We start from the raw sequence: 27,211 nt of genomic DNA on the forward strand, positions 1-27,211 counted from the left end.
TCTGGTATGAAAACCAACCAAAAGTTTGTCCTACTAGAAAAGTACAGTTATTGTAAGTTATTATAAGAAAACAAGTTGTTTTGATCTCATTCTAGCTTATTTTTGAGACTGAGATAGTGAAATATCACTCTGATGGAAACTCCAGTTCTTTTTTGGAATAATCACTGGTGGTCATAACTGCAACATAATAACCAGTTGGATCTCAGAAGTCCTTTAGATTCTCCTCATTCCATGATTCAACAAAGACTGATATAATTAGCTACAGCTTACTCAAGGAAGAAGCTAAAGTTTACCAAACAGAATCCAGTTCAATCCAGTCTATATAATATTTGCTGAATTTAAGCCTTGTACCAGGCATTGTGTGGGGCACAGGGGATACAGTGACAAGATAGGCACTGTCCTTGTCCTCCTATTGGCTAGACTCAAGGACTCTAGAGTGGTAGAGAGGCAATTACAACACAATGCATTAAGAGCTACTCCAGATGATGCATAGTGTTACAGAAGCATATAGCACAGGAGTCTTGGCCAAGCAAAAAGTCAGAAAAGGGTCCCTGGACAAGTGTCAACTAAGCTTGGATGCAAAGGATAAGTGGATATTGTCCAAATGAAGAAGAAAGATGAAGTGTTTTCTAGGCCAAAGAAAACATATGGGGGGAAAAAGAAAAGAGGCATTCAGATGGGGCATTAACCATTTGCTCCAGATACTCATCCTATGTTCTCACCCATCACTCTTCCTCTTTCCCTCCCATTTCCAGTTTTTTGGCCTGTAGGTTAGCCCCTTTTCCCTTAATCATCTATCACTCTGGTGAGGCTTATTTGCAAATCCAAATCCAGGAACCAATAAACAAAGAAAACAGCTAAGGAGTAGCCACCAGAGTCTGGAACGGAGCCTACATTACACTTACAAAAATTTGATTTTTCAGCAAAAAAAATATTTTGACTCCTACATTTTTGGACTTCATTAGAAGGATCTGAAGTGGATGACACCAAGCTGTTTGCCTAAAATAATGTCCCAAGCCTGAATTGGCATGGATGTTTCCTAAGATTAAAATAGAAACTTGTTATGCTAACAGAGAACAACTTGGAAATCAAAGAGTCATTTAAGTTGAAACCATTATTTTTCTTTTTCATGCAGAAAATTCCTGTTTTTATACACACTGAGAGATCAAGATAGTGAGGTCACCTTGCCACAGAACTTTCCATTAAAAATGTGAAGTTGTAGAAACCTCAAACAGAAAATAAAGGTGGGGGAAAAGTCTGTAATGTAGCAAATTCATTCAACAAACATTTATGAGCACCTACTATGTGCCAGGCACGGTCCTAGGCACGAAACAAATACCTGCCCTTGTTGAGTTTCCATTCTAGCGGAAAGAAGACATACAAACAAAAAAATAAAACTATATAGTAAAATAGAAGATGTGTGGTATGGAGAAAGGACAAAGTAGAATAGGGCAGGAGGCATCAGGAGGGGGCAAATTGCAATTTTAAATTGGGTGGTCATGGCTGGCCTCCCCAGGAAGTGACATTTGAACAAAGACTGAAGGAAATGAGGGTGTGGATCAAGTGATAGCTGGGTCTAGGTAGAGGAAACAGCCAGTCACTGGCCCCAAGGCAGGAGTATGCCTGGAGTGTGGGAGAAAGGCAAAGAGGCCATGGACTGGGAGAAAAAAGACCAGGAGATTATGTCTGAGAGTGACTGGAGATGGCTGAGGAGAGTCTTTTGGGTTAGGTTTGAGCAGAGGGGTGAGTTGATCGGACTTATGTTTTAACGTGCATTTTAGGATAATCATGTTTTCACTTGAACACAGCACTTTAGTACAGTATTTTTTACTCTGAAACAACAGAGCAATGATTACTAAAAATGGGTTTCTAAATGATCTATGCAAAAGCAGTCATCACTAGACTACGAAGTAGTAATGGGCCTCCCTGTGTCCTAGAGGGGCAGCCCTAACCCGATGTGTGGGGAGTTGAGCTGGCGGGAGATAGAAACAGTCTGCAAGTTTCTTCAAAACTCGACTGGAGACCCAAACGTTTCTTTTGGTTGGCTACGAAATTAAAAAATATGCCTTTGCCAACTCTGCGGGAGAAGCAAACTCCCGGAGTCTGCTTTTGCTAATTTGTCCAAGTCGTGCTGTGGTTTCACTAAATGCAGACACTGCTCAGCTCCAGCCGCATGAGCCTCTCTGGTCTCGGGCTTCTCAGCACTCCAGTGAAAGCTACGGCTCAGCCCTGCGGTCACCACCTGCTCGGGCGGAATCCGAGGAGCGCGCACCTACGCCTCGGGCCCCTTTCCTCCCCGGCTCTTCTGCTGAGCACCCTGCTTTCCGTCTCCCAGGCCAGGCTTATAACTTTTCCTCCCAGCCTGCGGCTCACCCGCTTTGGCTGGTCCCCAAGAGACGCTGCCTTCCCACAGCGCTCCCGCCCCGAGCCGCCCTCCCCGCTGGGCCCCCGGGAGGGGCCGGGCGCCCTCACCCCTCGCCCGGGACTGGCAGGGCGGCGAGTCGGGCGCACGCGCGGCCCCCTCCCCTAACGCCCCCCCGCCGCCGCGCCCCTCCCCGCCTGCTGCTCCGCTCCCCCTGCAGCGCCTCCCCGAGCTGGGAGGCAGCCGGAGGGGGCTCCGGGCGCCGCGCCGCAGACCTGCTCCGGCTGCGTGCCGCGCCTCTCTCCTCCGGGAGTGGCAGCGGCAGCCGCAGCGGCGGCGGCAGGGGGTTTCCAAGACTCGCAGCTCCTCGGGGGAGCAGAGAGCCGGGCGCGCCTCTCCTGTGCGCCCAGCACCCGCAGTCTGCTGCGCCGCCCCCCGGGACTCGCCGCCCAGCATGGATCTCCTCCTGGCTCTGCTGCTCGCGTCCTCGCTCTACCTGCAGGCTGCTGCTGAGTTCGACGGAAGGTGAGTTGGGCCCTCTCCTCCTTCCCGCGCCAATTTCACTTTCGCTGTCCTGGGTCCCTTCTCCCCGCGGGGTTAGGCGGTCAGAGCGGCGTCTCCCTTGTCCAGAAGTTGGGCCACTGCGCGACCTGGGCTTGAGGACAGCCGTCGAGCCGCCGCGGGTGGCTGCCGGAGGCTGGGGAGGGCGCGCCCCCTGCGAGTCCGGGAACCCGGCGGCGGCTCCCCGAGGGCGGCTCCGGGGCGGGGCGAGCTGCTCACCCCGGCTCCAGCGCGGGAATTAGGGCTGACGGGGAGAAGAGAGGCGCGAGCCCAGGACCTCCGCTCTCGGGCCGCCGTTTAGCCGCCGAAGCGGAGGTGACGGCGCGGGACATCCCTGGGCCGAGAAACTCTGGCTCTTGATTTAGACGGCTCTTCACTGGGGAGACTTCCAAGCGACCGGGTGGGATCCCGGCTCGGAGCCGTCAGGGCGACTCACACAAAGGGTGGGGGATAGGAAGCTACTGGGTTGCCGGGGGACCTGTTTGCCTCCCCCTTGGTATTCTTGAGGGAGAGAGTCTCAACAGAAGGACTGAGGGAGGGACGCTGTGCGGTGAGACGAGCGAGCGCGCACACGCCGCGCCGCCCCTCAGACCTCGGGCGAGCCTGGCTGCCGCGTGCCCGGGCTCCGTCTCCGCTGTCACTCAGCCGGGCCTCCCGCGGCAGCGCGCGGCGCCCTCTGCCCCGCCGCCCGATCCGCTCGGGGGTGTGTGTGACCGCGTGTGTCTGTCGGGCCGGCGTGCTCCGTCCCCACCTCCGCACAGGTACAGACCGGACTCGCCCGGCGTGCAGACGGCTGCTGCTGGGAAGGTTTCACCCCGGGTCACACCGCCGCCCAGTCTCCCTCCTTCTGCGACCCCCGTCCCTCCATGTCCCTGCGATGTCCTAAAGAAAGACGCTGCACCTGTTTTACCTGCAGTCTTGGAACGAATCAATTCCACGACTAATGGCTTTCTTGTACCTGGAGGGGAACGGAGGGGAACCAGGGCAGCGCCGAGGAGCAAAAGTGCAGATGCTTGTGTTTACCACCCGGTCGGAGGAAATAGAGAGTTCGGGGTTACTTTGTACTTTGGGCCTGGGGGTAGAGAGGGCAGGTAAAGGAAAGGGAAATTGAAAAGATAAAGAGAATTTGGGAAAACGTGTAGCAGCCAGAGGCTAGATCTTTTTATTTTATTTTTTAAAACAATTCTTTACCCACATTTGGATATGTTGTGCATATCCTGTACGCACATTTGCAGCAAGAAATACATCACATGATATGCATACTACTTTAATGTAGTTTGAAAAGGTGTCTGAAACAGCCAATTAAAATGTCGATCATCTCGGAGGGAAAAAGTAATTTAGATGTGAAAATAAACAAGGAAACAATTTACTAAATAATGTATCAAAGTGTAATCTGGTGGATAAGTCTGTCTTCTGAAATTGCATACTTTCTTTAGTCGTTATTTACATTAAAGAGGAAAATAATCTGAATTGTTGATGCAGGCAAGTTTCAAGCCACAAAGACACTTGAGATGTCAGCTACACTTTAAACTCTCCTTGGTTTTATTTAGAATTCTTTTTCTAGTACTTTTTTTTCCCCCTGGGGACTTTTTCTGCCAAAGTTATATCTCGAAAGGAGCTCTGTTTCATTTGATTTTTGAGGAACTTCCTCTCTTTCTGCTCCTTTCCCCATCAACCCTTTATATGAGGCACATTTTTTTTTCTTTCTGGTTTGACATGTCTTACATTATTTAACACTTTTCAGTTTATGATGAATCAGTCAAAACTGGCCTTTTCCCCAGTAACAGGTGTGGGTCTTTGAGGAATCTGTTTTATTTCAGGCTTCAGAAACCACCCTGTAAGTGGCAGCCTTGAGAATTCTTGGTTGGCTGGTGCTATTTCTAGCTCAGAAAGGATCTTCCCCTCCCCCTTTTTTCCTACCCATGTGTGTTTGGGGTATGTGTGTATAAACTGTCTGAAATTTGACATTAGATCACAGCAGAACTATTTCTGTGAAGGTGTTTTATCCCTAAATTTCTGCAGGCAAGAAGGAGTTTGTAGAAAATTGTTGGGCGTGGTTTAAATTTTTTTTAAAAAGTGACAAAGAAAATTATTTTTAATCTCAAAAGTGTCTTTATTTTTAATCTTTTTGTTTGGTAGGTGGCCCAGGCAATTAATGTCATCAATTGGCCTATGTCGTTATGGTGGGAGGATTGACTGCTGCTGGGGCTGGGCTCGCCAGTCCTGGGGACAGTGTCAGCGTGAGTATCATGCCTGGGGACTTCAGTTTCCTGGGAGGTGGGGGGGCTTTACACTATTGTTTGCGGCTTCACTCCTCACAGTGGAGGATTAATTAAGAGCAGGGTTTGGCAGTGTGGGGTTGATGTGGGAGTTTGCATATACAGTCCCCAGTTCCTTATTCTGCCCCTTTCCATTCTGAGCCACGTGTATTAAGGTGCCAGCTTTGTCATTCACAGAGAGCCATCTAGGATGTTCATTTTAGCATTTGCCCCCAGTATCACCAACTCCTGTTTTTTTCATCAGGTTTACTCATTTCTTTGCTCCAGGCTCTGAGATTGGGGTAAGATAATGAGTCTAGACTGTATTTACACTAAATAAACTCTGAACCTTACAGCAATTATAAAATCCTCACCCTAGCCATTGTGTAAAGTGGCCCATTTGTAAATCATTTTTTGAAGTGAGGTTGTCTTGACAGTCTTCTAAATAGACCACCCAGAATAATAAAATGAAACCTCTGGAAACACATTATTTGTAAGTTCTATGAGTAATCAATCTCATGTAATAAGTGCCAAATCAGAACACTGATTTTTTTTTACCTTTTACATGATTACAAATGGATGTTTTAATGGTAAACATCAGAGCCACATCACAAAAATTTGAAAAATTTAGGAAATTTGTTCCCAGCATTTCATCTGGATCTCAAAATTTTATCCCACTCCTCTGACAAAAAAAGTCCCCAAATGATCAATTAAATTTCTGAGGCATCTTTAGAGTGCAAAGTGGGCACATCAGATGAGATGATGGCAACTAAGTTGGGTTCTACATTGGGATATACGTTTTATCACTAATAAGGAAGGGGCTTAGAGGAGTAGAGAAGCTGATAATTAAGAAGGCTAGACCTGGGAGTGGAGGAGCCTGCCTTAGAGGTGGGTTGGCAGTGTGAGAAATCAGGTAAATTTAAGTTCAGAAGAATTAGAAGTTTCCTAAGCTATTTTAGTTTTTGAGAATGCTTGTTTTGTCTTCCTTAGCTTTGTAAAGGAGAAAGAGTGACAGTCACAGGTTGACTCTAATTGTACACTCAGGCTGTCTTTTCTGTGTGGGGATGGAAAGCTGAAGGACACTAATGTCTGTCTACCTGCTACATGCAAGCCACTGGGCTAGACACTTCCCATAGTTGGGCCATTGCATCCTGTTAAAGAAAGATGGTGGTAACTCCAGTTTCCAGTAAATGAAAGAACTAGGCAAAGACACTGTGCCCTTACTGGTTAGTCTTGTTCAACATTGTTTTTAAGGGAAGATAGTCGAAAAGAAGGATGGTGCCTGGTGGAATTTAGTCTTCTGCGAGTTATACCACAGTGTCAGAAGTATTTGCACAGGTGTGAAATTTGAGGAACCATCAAGCTCTAATAACCAAAGGGTGAAGAGAAAACCCTTCTCTTAGCTCAATATGCACACATCCCCTCCTCAATGAAAGATGGGTAGTTTCTTTGCAGGAATGGAGATAGTTTCCTTCCTCTTTGCTGCTTTAAGTTGCAGGAAACTCCCAAATGGAATGTTGAAGTGCTCTGAGGTGTGCACTGTTCCCCAGCCCCACCCAGGACAAGGCTGTGTTGGCAGAATGCCCTGGGCAGCAGTGGAGCACACCTCCCATAAGGCAGAGGCTTAAGGGTGCACAGGCTCTCCACTATGTGTGCTAGAAGAATTCCAAGGAGAAAACTCCTCCGATCTCTGAGAGGCTCATGGACTGTGGAATTCCCCAGGAAACACCTCTAAGAGCTGTTCTATTTTTCTGTACCATATAATTAAATTTCTTTTTAATATGCACTAGCTTGGCAATTCTGGATTTGAATGAGTTCAGAAACCTTTTAAAGTGACGGTGGCAATATAAAATTTAAATATATAAGATTTCCTAGTGTTTCACTTTCTGCACAGTAGCTTTCCTAGCTATTATTTTTTCATACCTTCATTTTGTTTGCAAAAGAATGCAAAGTGTTCATATATAGTATTTGATAGTATTTGTCTTTTTCCTCTTGTTCTTTCTTAAAAATCTGAGGAAAATGTAACATGGCATGAGTTAATCATTGACATGGTAATGTCATAAAAATTTGTAAAGTGATCTTGCACGAATGACATTTTATCTTAGATTTGGTGAAAGTTTGAAAGGCAGCATAATGGAGGGGAACATGGACTCTGGAGCTAGTCTGCCACTGTTTAAATTCCAGTTCTACTACTGGCTATGCGACCTTGGGCAAGTCACTCAGCCTCTGTGTGTTTTATTTTCTTCACCTCTAAAATGGATCTGAAATAGTACATACCTCATAAGACCATAACAAGGTTTAAATGAGTTATAATCTGTAAAGCACTTAAAACTATTCCTGATGCAGAGTAAATACTACATATGTGTTTGGTAAAGTTAATGAAATGTAAAGAAATACTGCTATGGAAACAGTGTTGTGGGGTGGAACATATCTGTGCTATCAGATTCTTTTGTTCATTAGGTATGATATATGTACTTTTTACATTTATACTACCAAAACAAAAATGGTTCCAAGGTTCTCTGTGCAATAATATAAACATTCTTTAAATTAAAAAGGGCCAAATAGTTCTTTACCCTTAACATTGAAGATGAATGGTGAGGTTGTAAAAATGAGTTCAAGGATAGATGTTTCCTTCTGTGTGTTTTATTTTTTCAGAATCTTAGATGGTGCAAATGTCTCTTGTCAGTTCAGAGTTCTGCCTGTCTTTGTTTTGGTATAAGCAGGTGGAGGAATGTGGGGGCGAGAGGTCAGCTCAAAGGGGCAGAACAGCACCAAAAAGGATTGTGGGATGGATGGAATATCTCTGAAAACTGTTATTTTAAAATTTCTTAAATTTTACACACAAGTATGATTATTTTACACAAAATTAATGATTATGTTTTAAAGAATGCCTTTATGAAACTAAAAGTTTTGTTACTACATTTATTCAAGAGAAATGCCTTGCTATTCTTTAACAGTTAAATCTAGTAACAGATAACGTATAAAAATTCCGAAGAACTTCTAGGAAATTTAATGTAAAAAATGTTTTTGCCTTTGACCTTTAGATAGTCTCACAACTCTTTCCCATAAAGAGCACTCTCCCTTATCAGAGATCCCTTCTCTTTTTTCTGAATGATTCATTTTGGAATTTTCTTTCAAAACAGCACAGCAAAGCGAGAGGAAACTATTCTCACGTATGCAAAAAACCTCCCAATTTATCCCTAAGTAGATATGTGTATAAGCAGGGGAAGGTGGTATCTTCATTATATTATTTATCAGATCTTGTCCTCTAGTGCAGTGACCCTTTGGTGAGTGTCTTTTCCATTTGGTTGAGCATTTGTGAGACGTTCTGACCCAATATTCACTTGAGTCAAGTATATATCTACACAAAACATGTTACATTTCATTTTCACTTGCCACCCTCTCTTCATGGGCTTGTTTGGAGAGACCGACTACCATGGCAGGGTGCTAGAGTTGCTCTACCTCCCCTTCTGACTCACTGTGTTTAACCACAAAGCCACATTCAGCAGGGAGACTTTCTGTTCTTCCTTCTGAGACTAAGGGAGGGATCAGAGATGCTACCCAAATGGGTGTAGAAACTCGCCTTCTTCCTGTCTGTACCACCTGACATTCTGTCCCAACATTCTTGCTCTGCTGGGGAAAGCATGACCCATTCCAAAAATAAACAGGTCATATCCTTGGCTTCTATTCTTTGATTCTTTGTTTTGTGTTCTTGACTAATAAACAGATTGTTAGCATATTGGAAATTCTAAATTTGATTTTCTAATCATTGTGACTTTACCTTTATTGACTATTGATGTGTGGCTCTTTATGGTCAAGTGAAACTTTCTTAATATGTTCACACACTGAACTGGATGGTTACATATTTACAGCACACAGCACCTTAATCACTCAGAGATTGTCACAAAATATTTGTTTCTTGCTTAGTAATTATTCTTTTCCTTAACTCTTTCATCATCTTAATGGCACATTTTATTTTAATCATATTAACTATTTCTCTACTTCTATCAAGTGGAGACCTCTGTATTAAACATATCTTGTTGAGGTTTGTACATTTTATTAAAAAAAAAAACTGTATACTATGAAAATAATTCTTAACTAAAGCACTGGATAATTTGGGACATCTGGGTTCAAGTCCTGACTTCTGTACCCAATTAGCTGTCTAACAGTTCTCAGTTGCAGTTTTCTTATTTTACAAGCAGATTTCCAAGGTACATTTCAGCTCTAAACTCTGAGAACTTTCTTAACGTAAAAAAGAAGGATCTAGATATTGTATGCCTGTGTAGTTGTCTTTCTGTTTACTTGGAGATTTGGCTGCATATATGGCTTATGACAATAGAGTTTTTGTTGAAAGCACTTTATAGAGGTGTGAAGAAAAACTCAAAATACAAGTAGTTCCAACTTTCAACAAAGCTATTCAATTTCTGAGTTCTTTGGCTGTCAGTGAGCAATTTGTGGTTTCTGAAGGAAATGATGTGAATTAGGATGGTTTTGTATCATTTATCCGTGAGACCAGGAGAAATGCAGATGTTATGTTTCTGCTGGAGATTTTTTAAAAATGTAAAATCTACACCTAGAGCTTGACTGCTTTATTGATTCTGGACCTCATTTCCTCCTCCTTTTTTTCTGAAGTTAGTAAAGGCTACAACTGTAATTGCCATGCAAAGTTATAATTTTGTATTCTTATTAGCTTTAGATAAACTCATAGGTTAGTAAAAAAAATAGGGCTAAACAGCAATTCATTCTGAAGCTATTTTGAAGTTGCCAAATAATTTTAGTTGGATAATGGATATTACTCACTAATGATTATGGACACTGGAAAGAATGATGAATGAATTGTTGAATTATTTCTTTCAGCATTTCAAATGAAAAGGCTATTAGTTGAAGCAGAGAATTTTGATTTAAGTAAATGAAATATTTAAATTTCATAGGAGCTGGCTGGTTAGCTCAGTTGGTTAGAGCATGGTGCTGATAACACCAAGGTCCAGGGGTTGATCCCTGTATCCACCAGCTGTCAAAAAAACAGTCTATTTTGAGAGCTCAGAGGAAGAGGAGGAGAGACCTACAGTGTTCATGAAGGCAGGGGGAGCCGTAATGAGAAAAAGAAAGGACTGTTCTGACCATTTTGAGTCCCGACCACTTCAAGGCTGACCCTGGTGTGCACACAGAGCAAGAGCTGGCAAAAGCCATTGCTGTGCCCTTTGTATGAAGGTGCTTAGAGGCTGCAGGGGAGAAGGGGGACTTGGTGGCCCCCAGGCCAGCAAGACCACGAACAGGGTTTCTGTGGACCCACATAGGAGCAAGGGGCCACAGGCAACTGAAAAAAAGGAGCCACTCAGAGGCCAGTGAGTCATTGCAAGGGACCGACACATGGGAAGTGTTCGGAGTGTGGGGGGTAGGGGAGACGGGCCCACTAGGGGAACACTGGGGCACAGCATGGACAGCTGATCTGACCTCCAATCAGATCTACTTAGCGGAGACTGGTCAGGAATATAGAACTGCAATGAGTGCAGTTTACTGAAAAGACTCGGGCCCAGACCAGACTTTCCACATAACCCAGGTGTATCAGACCTCAGAAGACCCAGAAATGCTTACCAGGGCAACAATTAAAACTTGAGCTGCACAAAAAGCCTCCCCCAGAGAATCAGCAGTAAAGCAGCCATTTAGCTCAACCACAGAGCTCAAGTGCTGGTCCCCACAGGAAGTTCCCCCATTTTAGAAGTAAGCAAAGGACAACAAAATAGTTCCAGTGCAGAGTTTAAGTGGTGGGAATAGTGAATAATACAACACAGATCTGAAAGAAAACACAAAAAACCCACAGATCAAAGACAACGTTCTGATATTAACCAGTAAAGGTCTAACAACTCCAAAGAACACCTTTAAACCTAGAAAGACTGGAAGCCCCCCTAGGCTCCCAAGCTGGGGTTGAGGGAGGGCCAAGAGCCTCAGTCACACCCCCTGATGCCCATATCTAGCCCAATGATGACCACCAGCCACGGCTGGAAGCACTGCAGGCTCCTGAGCCAGGGCCATGGGAGGCGGAGGGTCTAAGCCATGTCACCGCCACGAATGTCTGCATCCAGCCCAGCCACTGCCAGAAGTGCCCTGGGCTACCAAGCTGAGGTGCAGGGATGCCAAGGAACATTTGCATCGAGCTGAGAGATGACTGAGCCACCACCAGAAGTGCCCCAGGCTCCTGAGCTGGGGTGAGGGGGCCAAGGGCCTCAACCATGCCACCCCAACATCCACATCCAGCCCAGTGATGACCACCAAGCTGCTGCTGGAAGTGCCCTGGGGTGGGGGTTACTTAGGGCCTCAGCCACATACCTCCAAAGTTCGCATCCAGCCCAGCTGTGGCCAAGCCGGAGACAGAAGCCCCCTGGGCTCCCCTGCCTTCGAATGAGGGGGTGCCACGGGCCTCAACAATGCCCCCCTCCTTCCTCCTGCTCTCACCCTAACCCCTCCCTTTCCGCCTCCTCCTCCCCCACAACTGCTCCACATCAACATCTTAGAATGTAAAAAAATAATAATTAATTAAAAATAAATACATAAAAAATAAGTTTTATGTTTCATTTCTTACTCGTATCAGGGTTTAGAAGCTCAGTCTTGTAAATGGAACATGACTTCTTAATTTTAGCTCCTTACACTGATCATTGACTTCCTGTCCCTGTTCACAAAATTATATATAGAATATACTTTGATTACTTAGATTTTGAATACTCTCTTTAAAATAATCAAAAGTAAGTTAGAAATACTGGAATTTACTTTAAAGGCCACATGTAGTCTTCCCCCACAAAGTGATTATTCCTAGTAAATGTCTTTCTATTTGTGGTTAACAAGTATGGCAATTTCCATTGAACATGAATAGTATTTTATACATAAGCAGTTTTTTTATACCCACATAATCATATGCACTCTAGGAGTAATCCTGAGTCTCAAGGGCAGGGCTTATACAGTACTGTTCAGAGCCATATCAAAGATTGCTGGCTGGGTTCTGAGGCCAGCTTAGTGGACCAAGCACACTTCATTGTCCTACATTTACTAGCTTTCTCTCTTAATTTTGGGATGACAATGCAGAACTTGGTTCTTTCCTTGATGGAGAAATAAAAGCAAGGTAGTGGATGATTTTATAATTACTTTCAGCACTAAACATGACTACCTAAATCCTAAGCAAGTGAAGTTTTTGATTAAGATTATGCAACTACCACTTGCCTTGAAAGGCTGTTTAAGAACACCATGTACTCTAGGTAACTTCAAGTGGTCTTGGAATGCAAACTCCAAACCAAAATCAGTGTTGAAGGAACTTGACCTTTTCAAACAGGTAACTTTTGAGTTTGTGTAGTCTTCAAAGTTAAGTTTCCCAGAAATTTGTTCTTTCGTTCTTTTCCCTGGTAAGAAATTATCTTTACGTAATTCTGTTAAGAACTACTAATTCTTGAGATTCCCTTATAAAGTTAACCTATGCAGGTCTTAACTTTTATGGATTAGAAATTTGAGTGCTTCTCAGGTTGGAAGGTCAGGCCAAGTAAAGGAAAGCGCTCTGCAAGTTCAGCTGCTAGATTTGTCTTCAAACACCAGCCACAAGGATATGTGGCTTGGAAGTCCCCGTGCACATATACACTGGGACCAATGGGACACTTCTGGCCCCAGAAACGACAGTGTTTGCTACTTGAAAACTTTTTGATAAGCTTTAAAAAATGTGGGTGTGCTCTTCCCCCTCCCCTCTTGTAGCATTTCTAATTGGTGCTTTTTCTGTAGAATTTATGTTCTACGCGTTTTGAGTCAGTTTAATCCACTGCATACTTTTAAGGTGGTGATCAGTGATGTTGCATGACTCCATGCAGTCTCCTTCAGTGAGTCCGGGAAGATACTCAGGAGCTGGGCCTTCATCATGGGGGAGACCAAAGGGCAGGAGAGTAGGGTTCTGACAGCATTACCATCATTCCTACCCCCCCCTCCACAAACAAACACTTTTGCCCCTTTCTCACCAATTTTGTGCAGGTTTTACAATTTTTCCCATCATTCTTCTAAAAGTATTTATTTTGAAAGAAAAAATGCATTCATTTCCTCAAATATTCCTCCTCAGAGCAACAAATACTGTCAGTTTTTTTGTGCAACTTTCAGAAATATTTTACGTACTTATGGGTAATTTCATGTATTTTCTCCCCCCTACCTGTTTTATACAAATGAAATCATACTATATACGCTGCTCTGTACCTTACTTCTTTTCCTTAGCAGTAGTACATCTTGAAAGGCTTTTAAAAATCATCTGTACATGAAGACCCTCCTTACTTTTTAGTGGATTCATAGTATTTCATTGCATGGCTATATCATAATTTATTAATCAGCCTCTTGTGGATGGACATTTATGTTGATTCTGATCTTTTGCTAACACAAGCAATTCTAAAATAACCTTGAACATATGTTGAAAAAATTTTGTTTTGCATGTGTTCTAGTATTTCTGCAGGATGAATTTTAATATGTGGTCAAATGGCATATATATTTGTAATTTTGATCAATTGGCCAATATTTTCTTGCTCAGTAGTATGTAATTTAGTGGGAAAGACTAAAGGGCAATGCTAACTCAAGGCTTTGGGAATCCCATATCTAGAGTCCAATCTGTTGCTTGATTTTAGGATGCTCTGATCCCCACTTTCTCAAGAAAACCCTCTGACAAGTCAGTGAAGATCCATCTGCTCCCATTTTTCATCTGTCTAGCCTCAGACCAGGGGCAACTGGCTGATGTTGAGAGGATGGGGTGAGATTTATTTATTTGCCAGGGTCTCCCCCCTGGCTTCCTGCCTATAAGTTGTATATTTTTTTATGGATTTGATGTCCTTTTTATTAGTCAGAAAGATTAATACATTCTTTTAGGAATTGTTTAAATCATGGACCTTTTATTATCTTTATATTTCAGCTACAATTTTTATTCCTATGTATATTGTGTGTGCTTTTTTTACTAGATCCATGACCTATTAGGGGGAAGTATGTAGAATTCTGAGATCTGAATACTGTTTTGGGGGGGACACCTGTTACGATAAGATTTTCAGGAAATATTACAACATTGTTGTACCAAAATACCTTAAAAAAGTAACGTTAAAACTGTAGGGGCAGATCTTTTCCATTAGTTAGTCTAATCCTTATTCCAGTTATATATTTAAATCATCTTTTTTTAAAAAAGTAAGAAACACATGTTTAAGTAAAAAATTAAGAGACCCAGACTGAGAGAGAGAAGGCAGCAAAGGTAAATATTTCTAACTTCCCTGTTTTCCTGATACCTAGTTCCAGCCCCCAACAGGCAAGCACTGTTTCTTATTGATCTTTGCAGATTTTTAAATATTTTCAAAACTTTCCTTTTTCATAAAATGATAGCATGAGGTATAAACTATTTTGTATCTTTCTTTATATATATATATATATATATATATATATATATTACATTTCAGAGACCAGTCCTTATCAATTCATGTAAACCTGACTCATTCTTTTATATGGCTATATAGTATGCCATTATACGGATATACTATAATTAATTAAACAATCCCTTATTTATGCACCTTTAAGTGGACTTCAATATTTTGTTTTTACAAAATATGCTGCAATGAGTATTTGTGCATATATCATCATCACTGTTATATACATTTACGTGTGCGGGAATTATAGAAACCTCTTATTTCTATGTTAGTACAATAATTGAAGAGCTCCCATTTTTATAAATTTTCTCATATAAAATATGTAATTTAAGGGAGAATAAATTATGGCTAATATTACAGAGTGGGAGCTTTCTGTTCAGTTATTTTGATTCATTAGAAGATACCTTAAAAGATAAATAAATTGACTAATTTTTATGTATATATATTTTTCTTCTTTTTGGTGATTGATGGGTACAGGGACCTGGACCTTGGTGTTACCAGCAAGGCACTCTAACTAGTTGAGATACCTGGCCGGCCCTTTTTATTTGGTGGCTGGCCGGTATGGGGATCCAAACCCTTGACCTTGGTGTTACAAGGCTGTGCTCTAACCAACTGAGCTAACCGGCCAGCTTCCAAGTTAACTTCTTTATTTCTGTTTGTTTACGCCTTATATTGTTTGGGAAAGGATATGGAGTACCTCCCAGGAATTCATGTAAGAAAATAGGAAAATATAATTAACAAGGGATAGAGGGAGCAAAGAGTAAAATAAAAGATGTTGGGAGGAGTGTTATTAAAATGCAGGTATGTAACCCCTAGGATCCAAAATATGTCTTGCAATTTGGCTTTCAGCTTCTGGTAGTCAAAGGAAAAAGGGAAATGTTATTACTCATACAATTTATGTTTGTTAGGGAAAAAGCAAACCAGTTATTTGGGGGAAATTATGGCTTTTCCTGCACGTAGTTCTGAAAGAAGACTTTTGTGCGGTCCTTTTCACAGTGGGAGTGAATGTTGGAGTGGAAGGGACCACAGCAACATTCCTACCGTGAAGCCAGTGGTTGTCTGAAAAGCTGTTTCATAGAAGATCCTCCAGTGTAAGATGAGGCCCTTACTCGAAAAGTGCAGGTCACGAAGGCTGTTCTACCAGTAGTTTAAGAAGCATTATCTACGCACTCAGCTTTCTGATGATTCATCTGCATCCAGCCCAGAGTATCTAGCTGTGATGGGTAAATCGTGTAGGGCTTTGGATGGAGAGTTCCCGGTTAGACAAAATAGTTTCAAGTTAGAATAGCTAACAATGTCCTCAAGTTTGCTGTATGATTTACTAGATTAATGATGGCCAGTTCATATATTTTTTCTTTTTTTTTAGTTTATGTATTTTAAATACCAGTCAATAATTGATGGAGTTGGTATCCAGAGTCATTGTAAATGGAGTGCAGATAGGTCTCCCCTAGGCCGCAAGATAAGGAGGTTCTGCAAAGAAATGAATGGGAGATTTTTTAATATCAATTTTGTATTTATTGTTTATCAGTGTATAAAGTCACCACCATTTTGCTATGCACTTTATTTCCATGCAAATTATGGCTTGGATTAAGAAGGAAAGACATAAACATTGCTTCTAGGCATCACATATCCTACTTATACTGTTATAGGACAAGGATTAGTGAACCCAGAAACAACAGAATCCTTGACCAGTGCTCATTTCTCCAAAGCTCCTGATTTTTACAGGCATGCAAAGGAGTGAAAATGACCCTTAATTGTTTTCCTTATTCACCTGGATCTCACAGAGGGCTGCTTTATAGAAGCCGCTTAGGCCTGAATAGAGTCAAAGCAGAGTCTGTGGGAAGTACTCAACATATCACCATTCAGTACCCAAACTTAAGTCTTCTTTTCACTGGTGGGGATGAGGAAGGACTGATTCTCATGTACCCCTGAAGCCCTAGGGGCAATGCAACCTGAAATCCTGATGCTTATATGCTCTAGAAGAATCTCTCCCTCTCTCTCTCTCTCTCTTTCTCTCTCTCTCTCTCAAAAACAATAATAAAAAGATGGCTCAATGTGTGTGCTGAGAGGTCACCAATCTAATAAGGGCCCTGTCTCCTTGGGAGAAGTAGAGAGGCTTTGAGTGCCTTTTCCTCAGAGTCCAGTACTGACCAAGAATCTAACCTGAATTGTCACCCTGTATCAGCCTGGAGGGGAGCTGAGGACTTAGCATTGCCAAGATTTAGGGCCAAGATTTTCCACTTCTTCATGGGAACAAATAAATGATCAGTGCTGGAAAATAATACAATGTAGCCAAGGTAATTTGGCTTGAAAAAAATTTGAAAGTGAGTGACATCAATCACTGACTGCAACCACAGAAGAATACTAGTAGCATAGGCCTAATGTGATTGACAGTGAATCCCTAGGAACCTGCCAGGGCAAATTAGGAGCAAAATACACCTAGTTACTAAAAAAATTGGTATGTTACAAGGTAGAAAGTTTAATTAAGTAATCTTACGTATGAAGAAATTTTTTGTTTTAATGCACTGAAGATTCTTTTTAAATTTTCTGATTTCATCACTTAATTACTACTAGTGAATCATTAGAGACAATTACAGTCATATTTCCTAATACAATTAAAAATAAAGCCAGCATAAAGGAGTGTATTATGGCCCAGATACAATAAAATATTATGATATGTGATAAAATAATGACACATTTATTTGTTCTTTCCATATTATTTTGTAGATTCTCTGAAGAATATTAGTTTTAACGTATCTTGATGAAACTATTCAATCAACTTGTTATTCTTAACTCTGATGGAAGGAAAGCAATATGAATAACCAAAATGGTTCCTTAGCTTTGGAATGTAGTAGTTGATTTTGGAGAACAGTTTTTTCCCCAATTATATTTTATTAGAAGCCCTCATTTTCTGCCATACATTAGCTAAAGGCTGGAGACTGCCTTGAAGTACTACATGCCAGGAGATTGCAAATTTGAGAGTAAGAATTTGCCACAGGTGATTTGCATGTCAGTAATCAAGAATCAACTCTATCTAAAAACCGAACACTTCATTTGGTCAGTATCTCTATAATTACTCTGTAGACTAATGTTATAAATTCTCCAGAACTGACATTGCTTTCCTATTATAACATCATCAGCATGGGGTTAGGGTTGCGTTTTGTAGATATTATTGACTTATTCTGAAACTTTAGGAAATGTCATCACAGTTTAAATTTGTGCTATGCACACAAAAGGAATTAGGAATTCCTGGACTTATGTTTAGTTTGCCAACAACAATGTTGTTTTCCAAAAACCTTTAGCCTTACTTTCTTAAATCAGAGATCTCAAATTCAGTTGCTATCAAAGTTCCCTAAATGGTCAAAGGTGCGTGTTGCTAAATTTATGGAAACTAACTCTATGGATACATTTTCCAAATATAAGCTTCCCATCACCCAAGATATTTTTCCAAAGCCTTTGGTACCTCCTATTTTATTACAGTGTTAAGATTTTGTAATTTTGGTAATTATCTGCCAAATGTTTGCATACCAACAAATAGCAAAGCCATTGATTATTGACAGAAAAACATAAATTGCAGCTCATGCTTGTTGTATTTTTTGTGTACCTGAGTGTTTAGAGTTGGTTTTAAATATATACTTAGTATGTTAATAGTTTCTGCTGAATAAATTGTTCTAAGTTCACATGATTACACAAAATATTTCTTGGTGTTTCACATATATAATGGTGGTTTTGAGGCCCTTTGTCCCTTGGATTGAGTTTTTAAATCATTGATGAATTAAAAGATTTATTGTATCTTGGCGTCTATGTATGGCCAAAAATTAAGACATCCCAATGTACAGTTTCATTTCCTAAGTAAGGCATAAGTATTTTTTAAAACAATTACTTTATGAAGAGAAAAGTATAAAACTATGAAGAAATAATATATAGACTTGCTGAATGTTCTGTTTTGTAATCTTGCATTGAGTTCTGATGAATTCTTCCATATCTTTAATACTTATAATGTACTGAAAGTTGAGATAATCCAAATTCCTACTTAACATGTTGTTCATGAGGTCTGTTGTCTTGGATGTTCATGTTATAAATGTAGAGTTGAATTGCTGTCTGTGAATAGAGTTTGTCAGGCTAATATCAGTTTTTTTAACAATGAAAAATATAACGTGAAATTTCAGGTTGGGGTATGGAGAGCCTTTTAGAGTGATTACTTTTCTAGCTGATTATTAGGGTTGGGAAGTAGAAATAGAATGTCCAGGAGAACCTTTCCCTTTCATGCATGTACCTGGCATTTGTCACCTGTAAGGAGGTGCATGTGTCATGCTGTGCTGCTTGTTTATGAGGCTGTGCTGTGCCTCAAGTCTGAGTCATGTGGTAACTGTGTCAGCCATCTTAGTCTACAGCATATTATTTCCCATCCAAGGTTATACTTGGTCTAACATTTGAGCATTTTATAATCCTTTACAGTCAATTAAACTATACGTGAGAAGATAGTCATACCTTTGGATAAGAAGGAGGCTCATTTCCTTAAGGTTTCTTATCCCTCATTTTCTTTAGCACTGTCCAAACCCCAGGATTGGCTATAGATTAGTAAACCTGTGTTTAACAGGCAAGAAAAAGTAATCCCCAAATAGTCTAGTTTCTCTGGTTTGTATGAGTCACAATCATAAAATCATCAAAGTGCTTATTAATTTTAACCACTATAGTAAAGTGCATAATATCACTGAAAAGCCTCAGATGAACTGGAGCAGTGGTTTTGGGGCAAGTTGCAGGAGAGAGTTCTTGAGTTTAAACTATAACTGAGTTGCTTTGCTGGCATTGTTGCATGTCTTTTCTACTGTGGCCATTTTACAATGGCTGTAGAGGAAGATTATCAGGGGAAAATGGGACAGATTTTTCTATAGTGCTAGTAAGGAATTCTATTTTAGTGTTTCTCACAGTGGGGTGTATTTCACAAAAAAAAAAAAATGCACGTAGGGCATTTATTTTTGGCAACTTTCACAAAAATTGTGGCGATGGTTGCCTATGAAAATTTCCTTATCCATCAATAGAGAACAGGCTCCAGATACTTCCTGGAAGTAATCTATTCCAGGTTTAACATTGCTTTGATTTAAAATACAGTTTTGTGTAGTTAAAATGCCAATTTAAAAATGAGCCATTGGCTAAAATTTTATGTTAGAGGCCTTAACAGATATGTATATTGGTACCATAAAATTTACCAAATCTATGTATGTCAAGGCTAATTTATGTTTATAAAAAATGTGACCTGACCTTAAGATATTATAAGAAGAAAATAAACTATACAGAACTGTTTGGTTGCTTGGTACTAATACAGCTAGTTAGAAAATAGTGATGTTTGCTATTCTTTATTGAGTTATTTTACCTTCGCTTAAAATAATTCAAAATATTTTTCCTGATAAGTTAAATGATTCAAAATTGGCAATTAAAGAGTATTAAAGAAACGGTATCCTTTTATATTTTTTCCTTCTCATACATAACCATTGTCATAAACAATTTTCTCTAATATGTGATCCAGAATGTAATTTGCTATTTATGCTTTGATTTATTTTCAGCTGTTTGCTTAGATTATACTTGATATATTTCATTGTTCTATTTTAAGAAATGTGTCAACATCAAGATATGGTGAGTTTTTAAAAAATTAACAATAAAAACAGAACACTAATTTGTTGTAAATCAAATCAACATAAAAAAAAGTCTAGCAAGCAAATGTAATGTGTGCCTTTAAAAATACAGAACAATTATTCTGGATCAATAGTTATATTATTGCTTTAATTAAATCAGCTTAGACTTGCAATTTTTTTCTCCTGAAATTACCCAAAAGAAGGCTCCATTTACTAATTTTAAATTGTACAAATATACACAAGTCATTAAAGTGGATATTTTATGCTTTAAAGAGGGAAAGCATTAATCCAGAAGAGAATAAAATCATCTCTTACCTCTAGGATCTCTAGGCTGGTTGAACACTGACCATTATTAGTAGTGTTTCAAGTTTCTTCCCTTTACTTTCATCAAACTGTGTTATTTATGTGTCTTCAAATGAAATGGCTGAACTTTCACAGTAATTCTTGTTGCTATTGACAACCAGAGCAGCCATGCAAGAAGAAAATGCTGTGAAAGGGAAGAAAAAAATAAAAATAAAAAACTCTTAATATTTCCTCCCCAAAGTTGGAGAGAAAAGGGAACATACATACAGTATGTAAGACACAGGTAAGTATAGAGACATATCAATTTAAAAACTACCAGTCTTGGTTACTAATTTATTAAAAGTTTTAATTTTTTTTCAGATGTTTTGTCCAACACTCATTTAAATAAAAGGATACTGTCTCTAGGAACCAAAAATTAATGTTCAGAAAATGAAAAATTGGATTGGAAGGTACAGTCTCACAAAAGGTCTGAAATATTTTAATTTAGAATTTGGACTGTGAAAGAATAGCATAACTTCAATTATTTGTTAATATTTTTGTTACAAAATGTTTTTTAATAACAAAATGGTGACTAAAATATTACTATTTTAAACATGTCCTAGATTTTTTTTTGTTTCAGAAAAGCACTGAAAGTTGAATATGTGTAAGTCTCCAGGAATGTATCAAGTTGATAATACCCAAGTCCAGCCTCCTTACAGAGAAAAGATCTGGAATTTCTTTTTTTGGACATTTGTTTTGCAGCTTACTACGTCTTAAGGCAGAGAATAGCCAGGATAAGGTGCCAGCTCAAAGGTTAGATGAACATATTTCTTGAATTAATTTTGGCTAATCTATGTCTTGAAAGGCATAACTTCTAAGTAATAACTTCACAAAGCTATAAACAAAATTTAACATTAGTTGTACTTTTGAGTTGCTTTTTTTGAGAAAATTATATTTCTTAGAGATGTGCTTATTCTGTTTGTAATTATACTAAGTTAATTTTAATTGTTATTACATTAAGCTTTTCCCTTTCAGTTTATAATTTTTTTCTCCTGTTTTATGAACCTAATAAATTGACCTCCATTCTAACCTAAAGGACAGTTTATATTTTTTATACTTAAAAGAAGCAAATATAAAAAACAAAATCCACCAAATGAAATTACTAACAACAGCCTATCATTAACCTGAGGGAATTGTATGTCATATTCATTAATTCTCCATGGAACAATTCAGGTAAGAAACATTTTGATTGTATAAAATATACAAGCTGTTATAACAGCACCTATGGTTATTCATGCTATTGTTTGGGAACATAACGTGTTCCTTGTTTTAATATTTTTGGCAGTGAATAATGTCACTTAACAAATCACCCCATGACACTTTAGTGAAAAATTCTGGTGAAGTATGTGAAATTCTAATGTTTAATGGAATTGGTACTAAGTAGACAATGTACTTTAAACTGATTGATGAAGGATGCTATCACATGTCATAGAAAACGTTTTTAAGGTAGGATTTTAATAAAAACATTTGGAAACAATATTGATAGTGCTAGAAATAAAAGTTAAGGAATTTCTTTGTTAAAGGAGACTTTAAAAAAATCAAAGCATATATATCTTATAGTTACTGTCAGTTACAGGATTGACTAGCAGAGCTGTGCCAGAGGTTAGAGGGCAACGCTAAGGAAAGCATAGAATGCCTGCTTTGTTACCTGTGCCTGTGACTTACCGGCTATGAGAAACTAGACATTTTATTTAACTTTTCTGAGCTTCAACTTCCTAATCTTTAAACCTAATTTGCAAGATTGTTGCTGGTCATGAGTAGAATGCCTTCTACAGAACAGTCCTTGATAAATATTTGCTATTATTAGTGTGTAGTCAATATATAGAATACAAATAGAGAACTCTGAACTGTGTTTTACTGGAGTCCATCATAGGATACACAATACAGCATTCTTATAAATACATTTTTTATTACCATGTCCATATTTTGGAAATAAATAATTAATTGGAAGTAGAAAATTTCTGTAATTATTCATTTCTAAAAAAAAACTTTCATTGGATAGCTGTCTGTGCTTCTGAATAATTTCTTTCCCATTTCTCTAATAATATCCATCTGCAAAATTCACAGTGGAATGGTTTTGGTGTAGTGTTTGTACTTGGAAAAAGAACTGGGAGGAAATAGAGTTGAATCATGAATCTTAGTATTTAGAGTTACTGTGACTTATCAGACAAACATTTGAGAGCTTACTAGAGACAAGGAGCTGAGTTAGGTGCTAGAAAGATATAACAATTAATAAAACATGGGTCCTTACCTTCAAGGAACTCAATTTGATAAGGTAGTTGACTCTTACTCCTTCTGTGATTCTAAAATAGGAAAGAATTAGGGATAAAGAGTTGAGGGAGCTCTGGAGATGAATCACTTCCTGCTGGGGAAGATCAAGGAAGACTTCATGGACTTAGTGGTGTTCCGTTGATTCATTCATTCAATAGATACCTATTGAGTGCTATTACCTGCCTGATCCTGAGCCAACTTCTGTGGATGACAACCCAATAAAATGAAGCTGTTGACACTTATATTGTTCACTATCAGTGTTAAAGGCCCACAGATGGTTTCAGTACTGGATGAGGTGTTTTTTGATACAGGTGTGTTTTAGTATAGGATAGTGCAAGAGCATATCTCAGGGGCTCTATCCCAGACCAGCAGTGATGGCATTGTGATGGCCCACCTAAATTCTGAGGGATAAGTAAATCAAATGAAGGGTAGCCCGTGCAGACAGAAAAATGCTTTAAAACCTCAGAAGCCAAAGTGAGGGGCACATTTCTGGAAATGTAAGAACCTCAATTCAGCAGCGAGTTATATGTAGGAGAAATAGGAATGGGCTGGCTTATAGAAGACCTTTGATGTCATATTAATTAGATTAGCCTTTATGCCAAAGTTGTACAGGATCACTGTAAAGATTTTAAGCAGGGAAATTACATACTATTTTGGAGGCTATAAGCTAGAGCTAATGGGTCAGATCTAGCATTCAGGAGAATTTAGTTTTGCTCAGAATGATTTTACATTTTTTGAAATAGTTGCCCTTGTTTCACAGGAAACATGGATATGAGGCTTTGTTTTTCAACAGTCAGTAGCTCTGTATTGCTGCAAGGAATCTATGGTCTGGAGCTTCTTAAGTAGCTGCCCCATTTTGAAGAAGTATGTGTTCCATTTCACCGTGGGGCGTACTTCTTTTAGGGCAAATGCCTGGGACTAGAAGGTATTTGAGGTTCCAGGTCCAATTTCTGAACTTCCTCACTGGCAATTTGGAGAATAACTACTTGAGGCTCAGGACTGGAGGCTGTTATAATCACCTTGGTAAGAAATAAGGCTTGATGTTTAGTGGTGGTGGGAACAAAGACAAGGATAGGGATTGAAAGATACTGAAAAGAAAGAATGGAGAGGCCTGCAGCATTAGGGCAGTGGTGGGGAGCACAGGCTTTGCAGACAGACCTGGCTGCCACTAAAAATTGTATCTAACTTTTCTCAGCTGTAGCTTCTTTTTTTGTAAAATGTAAATAATAGCCCTGCCTCATAGGATTTTTTATGAGGATCAAATGAGAAAATACTTACAAATCACTTAGCTCCGTAACTGGCTCATGTTCACATTCAGTAAAATGGTAGCTGTGGTGGTGGTGATTGTTGTGAAGAGTGAAGAAGATGGAATCCAGGATGACTCCCAAGTTTCTAGTGTGTTATTCAGTGAGCTAGAGAACACTGGAGAAGGTGCAGATGATGACACATTCTGGGTGTGTTATATGTGAAGTGCTCGTGAGACTCTGAAGTGGAGAGGTTTGATAGATGGTTGGATTCTGGGGTGAGATCGGAACATTGGCACAGGCTATGATTTGATTTCTTTTCACCACTGTCCTACTCAAACCTTCCTTCCTTCTGATTCGTCAATTTCAGTCAGCATTGATATTTGCCACAACTACCTCCATAGAGGATCAATTCTAAACAGTAGAAGAATGTGGGACAGGTAAACAGCTACGTACCACATCTGCTGAAATGTTATCTAATAGTTTAAAATTCTTTGAAGAAATTCTTTGCAGTTTATCATTTTGGCCCACAGTCAGAAGAAACTAATAATTCAACATTTGTTTATATTAAGGGCTGAAAAAAAAGTCATCCTTACAGACATTATATCTTTTCTCCCTTTTGGTTGGCTTTTTCTGTTTTACGTTACTATCACTCCTAACTCTAAGCAAATATTTGACTGAAAGTGAATCATTTTTAGGAATGAATGACCACACTTTTTTAAGGTTTATATTCTCTCCTGACTCAATGTGTTGAAAATCAGCTCTGCCTCAAGTCCTAGTTAAAATGTGATTTTTTCCTCTGTGCCTTCTGACCTTCACAGCAGGGAATCTCTCCTTTCTCTAGTAAAACACCTGCATGGAGCCTATCTCATACTGCCCTACATTGTGGCTATGTGTGGATCTATATTATTTGTTCTGCTAGACTGTTAGTTCTAGGAAGGTGAGGACTGTGTCTTATACATATTTATACCCAGGGTAACAGCTTCTGCAATGCCTAGTTCAGTTCAGTGTACTTTTAAAGGTATAAGGGCTAGGCATTTCTATATAACAGGGATTAAAAAAAAGAACAAAACATAATTTTATAAACAGATTATGGTTTTCAAGAAAGGCAGTTTACAAGGAAAATGAATGTATTTAATTTCTCTGCCCCTCTTATGACCTTATTACATGTCATAGATCTTAACTCTTGCTTCAGGTTCTGAAAAGAAATCAACTTATGTGATTGAAAACACATAAATATAATCTGATTGTGTCATCTACTGCTTACAATCCATTGACTGTTCACAATTGTGGATAGAATCCTGATTCTCTGAGTACAAGGCTCTTCAGGCTGACAGCTGCCTTATCTTTGAATGACAATGTTTTGCTATATGGACCTAGTCACAGTGGACTGTCCTGGCATTTCCAGACCTTCTACTGCTTTATGCCTCTCTGGCTTTTCTTATGCTGCTCATTCTGAGTGAAAGGCCATTCACCCATCCACATGGTGAATTTCTACTCATCTTTTAAGATTCAGCTCACATTTCCTCTTGAAAGCCTTTCCTGGCATCTTTCCTACTCCTGCCTCCCTGCAGAAAAATTCTTTCTTCTGTATTCTTTTAACACCTTGTACACCTGTCAGTCTGTCTTTGTCAGGAATCTGTACACTATTTCAGAGCAGGTATTATGTATTTATAAAGCTCAAAGTCTAGTGGGGGAGCTGGGTAAGAAAAACAACTATGAAAATATAGTGTGAGATATGTATATATATGTAATTTATGACAGAAGTATGCACAGAGGCTTGTGAATGCACTGAGGAGGGCTACAAACTCAGCAGAACAGCTAATGCAAATATTGGAGATAGTGTTGGCTAAACTGAGTGTTGAAGCCTATCTAGACATTAGTCCAGCAGACAAGAGGGGGAGGGCATTCCATGTGAAAGTGTGGAGGGGTCAGAGAGTATTATTTCCTGGGAACTACAATGATTTGGTATATCTATGGATGTGATTGGAGATTAGGCTGGCGCAATTGACAGGAGTCAAATCATGAAATGTCGTATTGAATGCCATACTAAATGTTTGAACTAGTATGATGAGATAACCTGATGGGAAACCAATGAATGAGTATACGGAGGAGAACAGCATGCTGAAATCATGACTTAGCAAGGCCCCTCTGATAGCAGTTTAGGCCTGGACTGAAGGCACAAAGACCATCGCATCATCACCTATTTAACCAGTCTTACTGATGGATATTTAGGTTGTTTTCAAATTTCTGTTTAAGGTTCTTCATCAGATAAATTGGGAACAATTAATGTTTTCCTCTAAAAAACAAACAGAAGGCCAAAGTGTCAAGTGCCTTGCATCATATTAGTCTATGCACAGTCACAAAGTTAATATCATTTTTTAAATAGTTTATAGTTCAGCTTATTATATATCAGTGATTCTTTTAAACATAGGGATTTTGGTTGCTGAAAAAAGTGGTGACGGTTACATTAAAGTTTTCTGGCCTTTTGTGATGCTTCCTCAGTAAACCTCAAAATTAGAGCGTCATATCTTTAGATAAAACAAATATGGTAATTTTCAACTAAAAGAAATTCTGTAATGTGTTTCATTATATCTTGATGAATTCTTACATTATGAAATCAAATATTTTGTAAATTTACAAAAAAATTCCTTTTTAAAAGAATTTCTTTTAGCACTACTTCCTTTCCAAACCCTTTTCTGACTTTCCTAAGCCTATGTAATTAATCAGTGCCTGTTCTGTGTACTTTACGTGCATCTGTTATCCAGACCTCTTTGCTTACTTTTGTCTCTCTTTACTGGACTTACCTACTTGAAGATGATCATTTGGTCTCATTCATTTTTTTTTTTTTAAAGATGACTGGTAACGGGATCTTAAGCCCTTGACTTGGTGTTGTCAGCACCACGCTCTCCCAAGTGGGCCACAGGCCAGCCCCGGTCTCATTCATTTTTATATCCCCAGTTCTTGCTATAGTGTCTTAGACACTGAGCCTTTTCCTTCTCATCATCCTCATAATCCTCATGATAACTAGCATTTTATTGAGCTCTTACTAGGAGATGGTTACTGTTCTAAGAACTTTATTTGAGTTTTCTCATTTAATCCTCTCAAGAAACCTATGGGTAAGTTC

General features: G+C 39.5%; 1 protein-coding gene across 3 annotated transcripts in view; it reads left to right on the forward strand.

The window, feature by feature from the left end:
- Nucleotides 1-2,547: 2,547 nt before the first annotated feature.
- The window catches only part of NPNT (nephronectin), a 76,875-nt gene continuing 52,211 nt past the window's right edge, over nucleotides 2,548-27,211 (forward strand). For all 3 annotated transcript variants that reach the window (XM_063107626.1, XM_063107624.1, XM_063107625.1), the window contains exons 1-2: nucleotides 2,548-2,887; nucleotides 5,063-5,163. In XM_063107626.1, coding sequence (XP_062963696.1) covers nucleotides 2,817-2,887; nucleotides 5,063-5,163 — 172 coding nt within the window. In that variant the 5' untranslated portion in view covers nucleotides 2,548-2,816. The remainder of the gene's footprint in view (nucleotides 2,888-5,062; nucleotides 5,164-27,211) is intronic.

This window comes from Cynocephalus volans, chromosome 9 (assembly GCF_027409185.1).
Source record: "Cynocephalus volans isolate mCynVol1 chromosome 9, mCynVol1.pri, whole genome shotgun sequence".
Taxonomy (NCBI): domain Eukaryota; kingdom Metazoa; phylum Chordata; class Mammalia; order Dermoptera; family Cynocephalidae; genus Cynocephalus; species Cynocephalus volans.